At 39.7% G+C, this 7,900-nt stretch overlaps 1 protein-coding gene across 1 annotated transcript in view; it reads right to left on the bottom strand.

Moving 5' to 3' along the window:
• Window positions 1-1,093: 1,093 nt before the first annotated feature.
• The window catches only part of SERPINB5 (serpin peptidase inhibitor, clade B (ovalbumin), member 5), a 14,069-nt gene continuing 7,262 nt past the window's right edge, over window positions 1,094-7,900 (bottom strand). Inside the window, exons 3-7 of the mRNA XM_009077019.1 lie at window positions 6,912-7,049; window positions 5,744-5,861; window positions 4,413-4,555; window positions 2,800-2,967; window positions 1,094-1,486 (exon numbers count right to left, since the gene is read on the bottom strand). Of these exons, the coding sequence (XP_009075267.1) occupies window positions 1,094-1,486; window positions 2,800-2,967; window positions 4,413-4,555; window positions 5,744-5,861; window positions 6,912-7,049 (960 nt within the window). The remainder of the gene's footprint in view (window positions 1,487-2,799; window positions 2,968-4,412; window positions 4,556-5,743; window positions 5,862-6,911; window positions 7,050-7,900) is intronic.

Here is a 7,900-nt window from a genome sequence, read left to right as displayed (position 1 = left end):
AGGTTTTACAGTGCTTTATTCTGAACAGTAATTAGGTAAACCAGTACTGAACACATGCAGCAATAGAAATGAATCTGATTACCATGATCTCATATGGAATTTGAAGACTGGTAATTACAATGTTAATCTCACTCAAGTTGACATCCTTATTTCTTTCTCATGTTTCAGACATTAAGTAGCTGTATGTAGTTTCCTTAATGCTGAATCCAGAACTAGAAATGACAAATAATTTATGCATGAAAAGTGTGGCACTTCTGGTTTTAATCCAACTATGTTCTATCCTTGAATTGCATAATGTTCTTTTACTTAGGATATATACAACAGGGCTCCTCGTAACTGCAGTAAACTTGCCCCATCTTCCAAGTCTGAAGGGAATGAGTCAAAAAATGCCACAGAGTCCAGCCTCCACAATCTAGGAACTGATGTAGCTCATGCTGAAGAGTCTTCTGGGTATACATTTTGTCACCATGATTTTTGCCTCTTGCATCCATAGGCCTCAGTGTGGCTGCTGTTTCACAGATGCAAATTCTGATGCTAGCCTGAATTGCATAGATATGCTCAAGAACTTGGGCACTATTTCACGGGCATTGTCGGGGTCTGGTAAGGCACCCTGGACCACCAGAGTGTAGCCAGGTACAAGGGGAGAATTATGGCACCACATGTCCACATTTCCCCTTCTAGGCACTAGGAATCCAGAGTGTGGGTCACAAGGGAGAGTGGTTTGGCTAAGGGAGCAGAAATGCAGCTCTTCCTCCCAGAGCCCTTTCCAGTTTCTGGTCTATCTTAAATCAGGGTCTCAGCTCACTTCATTGTGGGGAAAAGCTGTCACAGAGGAACAAAACATTCTTGTTGCTGAGGCTGGGATACTTCTCAATAAAACATGATGTGTTCTTCACAGTGGAAATCCTTCAGCTTAAGGGGATGAAACATAAGGAGATAAACTAGTTCTGCTGCATATGTAGAGTACACTGTATTACCCAGCCGATATATGAACCTCTTAGAATTCCTTTTGAAGGTGATAGGATGCCAAGCTTTACAGGAATATGAACCACCATAAATGTAATTGTGCCTTTTCATAACAAACATGCCCTGCTTAAGGAGAACAGAATCGGCCTGAAAGAATCACGTTGCGAGTTTTGTTGTGTCTAAACAAAAAGATAAACGGATGGTCAGCTTTAAATTCATCTTTGTGTTGCAGAATCCGATATCCTGGTACCTCTCGGGACTCACCACCTTGTTCATTTACTTCCAAAGAGACTTTATGGATGATCTTTGACAAAACCACACCTTTTGTCTCACACATCTCAGAGAAATCTGATGCACTTTCATTGAAGATATTTGTCATTCCCAGACTTTCCAGAAGTGGCTTCAGGTCATAGTCACCTTCCACACTAAACTTTGGAAGAAATACATTCACTTTGGTGTTGGCCATCATGCTGGGATTGGTCCACTGTAATAATGTCTCAGGAGTGAGTGCCTTCTCCAGCTGAAAACATAAAGGAACAAAGGAAATTAATGAGAAGTCTAAGTAAAGAAAGAGGAAAAAACCCACGACCATTCATGAAATTCTCACTCCTATCAAGCCTACAAAAAATAAAGTCCAAAAGGCAACTTTTGATTTTGAATTCATAACTGTAGCATCCAGGGTTAACATACTCTCAGTTATATTGATGCAAGCGCACACTCTGGCAGGCTTTTGATAAGCAATCACCTCACCAACCAGAAGAAGAAACCTGAAAAAGACAGTCCCTACCCAGGTCACATCTAGCCAACTGGCAGAGATCCAAAAGTCTTTATTCCTGACCCCAGAGAGTTATGAAATTGCTGGCATTTGGGATAGAAAAATACTCCAAATCCAGAGCCTGATCTCAATCAAACATGCAGCTGTTTGAGCAACTTTTTAAAAACTGGAAAGTGAGATGGCAGAATGTGGGTCCACAACAAATTAGCATCAGGAAAGGCTTCAGATGCATTTTTAAGGTATGTGTTGCGTAATTTATTCCGACATATAAAGGTATCTTACAGCTGCAAAGACAGATTCCTTCTGCCTTTAAAATTTATGGCCAGTTGCAGCAAATCACAAAGGAGATTTGCATGATCATCTGTCTTTTAATCCTTAAGTACCTTGCAATTATTAATTAATATTATTAATTATTTAGTCCTTAATAAACTTTGAAAATAGATGAAAATATAAATTTTTTGTAGATAAATTACATAAGAAATTGCTGTTCTTTAGTAAAGGTCATATTAATTTTCACATTTATGTGCAATTGTAAAAAAAAAAATAGCTCATTTGCAGGCACCTCTGCTCAAAATTAAAACTTAGAGAAGTGTAAGACTTTGCTAAAGTAAATCATGGATACATGTCAGCTGCAAAACATGAGGACACCAAAGCAAAAAATGTCAGCATTACCAATAAGTATGACTTTAAGCACTTTACTACAGCAAGAACAAAAATCCTAAGATGAAAATTATTTTTGAGGCCCAGATATTCAACTTGCTGCGAATTCCTAGAGTGCATTGTGGGCTCCTTCTACAATTTACACTGTCTTCTGTGCACACCCTGTCTAGAACAACGTCTCATTCACAACCTCACACTTGGACACAGCGAAAATGATAATGATGTCACAAATATGTGATCAGGAACAGAGAAGCAGAATGAGAAGGTCAATTCACAGAAACTCGCTTTTTGTTTCCTTATGTATTGCTTCTAAAAAACAAAAACCTGCCATGAGGCGATGGCATTATAAATGGGCTGTTTCCAAGGGAAGCATCATACCAATCCACTTTTTTTCTTACCTGCTCCAAGCCAGTGGTCTCATCATCAATCTCTTTGGGCAGAAGAATGAGCATGCTTATATGTTTGTTAAGGCATGGGAGCTCAAGGATGGCAATGTTTAAATCTTTTACATAGCCCAGGCAAAATGTAGCTTCCAGATTCATCATCTGCACTGGTTTAGTTTCAGTCTGCAAAACAGAGGAAACCATCATTCCTTTTAGTTCACAAATAAGATTGTGAGAGAGGAAAGTTTGCAAGCTTGCATGGAAGTGGCACATTGAGTTACCACCAGAGAGTTTGTCGGCTTTCATGGGTAATGAAACCAGCTGTAAGAGACCCTGTTGGCTTTTTACAGTAGGCAGCTTTCCAAAGAAAAGTGGAACAGAATTCTACTTAATACAACAGCAACATATTTGGGGTGTGCCTTAAAAAAGCAGTTTGCCTATTATTGGTGGCCCTTCGTGCTTTTTTCACTGAGTGCTAAAAACTATACAGTCTGCAAGACATCTTAATGCCAGTAAGTGTCAAGCACTGAGCACATCTCAACAGTGAAGGTCAAGTTGTTCATATGAGTAATTGATTATTTGGTTCAGGAGCTGAAACAGAATAAGAAGTTGTTCCAGGCTTACCTAAACCCCTATGTCTTTGCCTTTCATGAATGAAACAAAACAAAACAAAAAAAAATTCTTTATTTCATAGGGAAGATTTAAAAACTGTTCTGTTCAACTGGACACATTTAAAATTCAAATTCAGTAGAAAAATGTTACTCAAAAAAACCCCAAAACCTTGAGATGCTGCATTTAAAAATTTTAGTGTTGATTGTGTAATTTTAAAAACTTTTTTTTCTCAAACTGTGGTCTGATGTGGTAATTTCCAAATATTTTCAGTGAACTTGAAACCAACTTTCCTCAAGTGCATATATATACATGTATATATGAGTGTATGCATTTGGAACATAATGTCTTTATCTCACAAATGTTGCCCAGCTTTATAACTTGGTTTAAAGCTGACATCACTGGCCTCAGATTTCGGAATGCAATAGCCATAGGTGCTGCACCTACTTGGACCTCATAGCTAAGCAGGACTGATATGCAGAAGGCTACAGTACTGTGCCTGACTGGAAAGAGGGAGACTGATCAGGTGCTATCCTTAACAAGGAAAACACAGGGCCAGGCACATCTCAGAGAGACCTCACAGGTATAAATGTTACACTAGCTTTGTGACCGTGAGAAATGCTTAGTGCTTCATCCCTGCTGGCTTTGGGATGCAGACTCAGCAGCAATCTCTTGGAAGAAGCTACCCATGAGAATGTGTGTCTTCTTGTAGGCAATGGCTGCTTCTGATCACTTGTACTCCGCTCCTGTTGCCTAAATACACCAACAGAACAGTCTGCTTTCACACTGGGCCTTTGTGAGATGGATGTGAAAGCACCACCAAAGTTTCATAACAACATGAAGAGCAAACTGGTTTAAGAACCCTTGCAACACCATGTAGGTTTAGATAGAGTCTAAGAATGCCATGGTAACAATAAACATTTCTCATTTTCTCTTGCTGTTGCTTCCTTAGATCAAAATTCGCATTTTCTTGACTGGAAACAGTACTTTAGTTTTTTAATTTTTTTTCCAGAACATACCTTGTTGACTTTGAAAGGACATTCTTTGATCTCTGCCTCAGGGAACTTCTTCATCCAATTTGTGACAAAATAGGCTGCATTAACTAGAAGGATCTGAGTCTGGTCACTTACACTATCCTCATTCAAAATATTTTCCATTTTGCCTGTGAACAGGTTTAAGAAGGTTGTTAATACAATACATTAGCAGTATATCACTTACTTCAAATCAACATGGAAACATTTTACTTAGCTAAATAAAATTGCATCCTGCACTTCACAGACAAAAGATTATTATTTCAAAAAGAAGCACTTACTTAAAACTGCAGCTTAATTTTTGTTATGGGATCTGGGATCAAGGCAGATCTTCCAAATAGCATGTTTTCTTTGCTTATATTCTATGGAATTGTCGTAGTTTAACCTATGTCTCCTGTTTTTGTTCAGTACCATAAAGAAGGTGGTGAATTTTCAGTGAAATTCAACAGGTGTGAGTGAAAAAACATTTGCCATTTGGATAGCAAGACTTGAAGGGAAGTTCCAGATTAGCAGCTACTCATTTCTAGACTGATACATGAGAATAAAATAACCAGAACAAAAAATGCTGCTCCGATTAGAGTTAATAACCAAATAGTGCTACAGACTTCAAAAAGAATATGTAAATATCATATCCCCCTCTCTGTTTTAGATCTGTTCAAGCATTGCCATAAATGACCCTGAATTCAGAGCACTGGGGGAAACAAGGCATGTCTTTGAATTCCACAGGCAGGGAAAGGTGCTTCCACATGGGCACCTGTGCCATCCTGGGAAGGACCAGACTCATGCACAATGTTTCCATATTTGTACCACACGAGGGCAACAGGTGGCAACCAACCCTGGAGCCACCTCTGCTCAGGATTCCACAGGAAGACAATTGAGAGACACACATCTGCTAGTGGCACTCTTGCTGGAAAAAGCAGCTGAGATATTAACAACCTCAAATTCAGAGCTCAGCAAGTACTTCCCATTACAATAAAGCTTTTAAAAGAATTAGGGCCTGGGTTAAATGTATTGGTGTCAGAAGTTTGTGGCACCTCATAGCCAGGACTTGTTATTCTCCCAAACCATCCTGCTGCAGTCAAATGTGAGCAACTTTCCCTGAGGCTAATGCAAGACCAGCCTCACAATTTCACCTTCAGAAGTGCTGCAGTAGTGAAGTCAGTGATTTCCAAACAGGCTGACACTGCTAATCCTCATGAATTCAAATAGTAGGTCTAGTCCCACCACTTTCACTATGTATTTACTTCTAAAATCATTAGTAGAGAGGTGTCATGAGGACAAAGAGGCAAACAGCATTCCCAAGGTTAAGCTGTACTCACCATCAGTTAGATCTGAAAGGGATTTATTGATCTTTTGTCGAGTTTCCTCAGTTTTTTCTTTGAACTCCACTAATTCCAGTTCAGATGGAAAGGGCCTCTTTGTGGAGTTGACAAAGTCCTGAAAGATACAAGGTACCAAAGTCATGCTTGGTTAAGTGCCGTCCACTCAATGGCTTTCTTTGCAGAGCCTGCAACGTCACCATCCCAAGCTTCACCATGGGGGTAGTTGAGGAGTTTATTATGATGGACAGCTACTAAATAACAGCAGGTGATAATCAGGATCACATCTGCATCCAGCACATCGCTCCCAAGGCTGTCTTCAGTCCAATAGCGTTACATCAGCAGCTGAAGTACCTTTGTATTGCAAGAGTGACCATGTTAGCAGAGTTCCAAAGCATAAAATAACCTTCAGTCCAGGCCTGGGTAAGACTGAGATAAAGGCCACAGGCTACTCCTGTCATGTCTGTCCTCACCAGGTGAGACATTTATTGCTGTGGATGAGTATTGGCCTTTGCTGTGGCAGAGGCTGAATGACAGGTGATCTGATAATAGCATCACTGAAGCATGTTGAGATTTCTGAAACATCACTTTTAGGCTGATGTTATCCATGCTTGGGACCCTATTCAAAAACAACTTGAGATGGGGGGAGGAGCAGGAGGAGGGGAAACAATCCACACAGCATTTTTCTCAGTTTTTGCCACAAGTCATAAGGCTGAACACCATCTTCTTCACTTCTGTTGCTTCAATAGTCAGGCTTCTGCCTCCTCAGACAGTTTAAGAAAACAACAATTTATGCAGTAATTACTTGGGTGTGTGAACTGGACACAGACTTGCCCTGCCAATGTTTTTATACATCTTTTTGCTCATACTTGCAATCCAAAGACCTTGATGTGGCATAGAAGTTATGCTGCATTCAAATCCTACCTAGCTACTGACCTACAGCATATTAATGAGAGAATTAGAAGTGTTCTAATAGTTCCACAGCTTGGGGTCAAGCAGCACACTCATCCATCCTCCTACTCCTTTTTGTTATTCATCATATTAGTCTAGTCAAGCAACAGCCAAAAGCAAGAGAATTTATTTTAAATAACATTGCAATCTGACGCCATAAAGCATCAATATGCTGGCCAAGCAATTCACAGCACCAGGGCTTTCCTGCAGTACTTACTGTGGTAGGATTGAGAGACTTGTCTACAAACAGCCGTTTGACCATTTTCAGTGCAAAGAAAGAGCTGAGTTTGGAAACATCTGAAGTTATTGTTTGAAACCCGAAAGAAACATCTTTGACATCTTGTAAATGGAGTACCTGTTAAATGAACACAGTAAAATACTGAGCATCTTTTTTTTATTATCATTGAAACATTCCTAACATCTTAGCAAAAAATAATGCTAGTTTGTGACCAGAGCTGTGTTTTTTTTGTAATTAAGCTGAAGACTGAGCCTCTCACTATTGTTACTCAAAAATCATTTATTTGACATCCTCACATAAATCTAAAGAACTCGTATCTACCAGAATCTGAGAATCTACCAATCTAAGAATCTACCAGAACTTTAATGGAACATATTTCTTTCTTGTGAGCAGTCCAAAGAAATCAATAGAGCTGTTCATGCTGGTGAGATAGCTTAGTCAATTAAGACTCTGAAATATGGAGTCATAATATTTTTGACAAACTCCCATTCCCATCCAAAAACCTGGAACTTTTAAGCCAGATAAATGAGGGTCCCAGCTAGTCTCCTTTCTAGAAGTGGGCTACACCTTTAAAAATGCTTAAAGGTTATCAAGTTTTCTGACTGCTGTGACTAATACATGACATCACATGACATTTCAGCAAAAACTGATCAGATAACTGTTGGTGGTTTGGTAGACACAGTTATGAGCTGGGAGTAGGCCTGCTGACCCACATATGGCCACCTCCCAGCTTCTGGGAATGATAAGTCCAATTCTAGGAAGTGCTGGTGTGACCTAAAATTCACTGCTTTTGGGCACCAGAGGTGAGAAGTTACTGCTGGTTTTGTTTAAAAATAATCCTGTAAACATGAATTGAACTCATGGCTACTTATTGCAGGGTCTTTGATGGTGGCTGTTTCATTGCAGGAAGCCTGCCCATCCCTCCTTACTTGCCCCAAATTCCCTCATGAGGCATAGCAGGCACTACT

Source organism: Acanthisitta chloris, unplaced genomic scaffold, assembly GCF_000695815.1.
Source record: "Acanthisitta chloris isolate BGI_N310 unplaced genomic scaffold, ASM69581v1 scaffold11056, whole genome shotgun sequence".
Taxonomy (NCBI): Eukaryota; Metazoa; Chordata; class Aves; order Passeriformes; family Acanthisittidae; genus Acanthisitta; species Acanthisitta chloris.
This window is presented reverse-complemented; position numbering and strand designations above follow the sequence as displayed.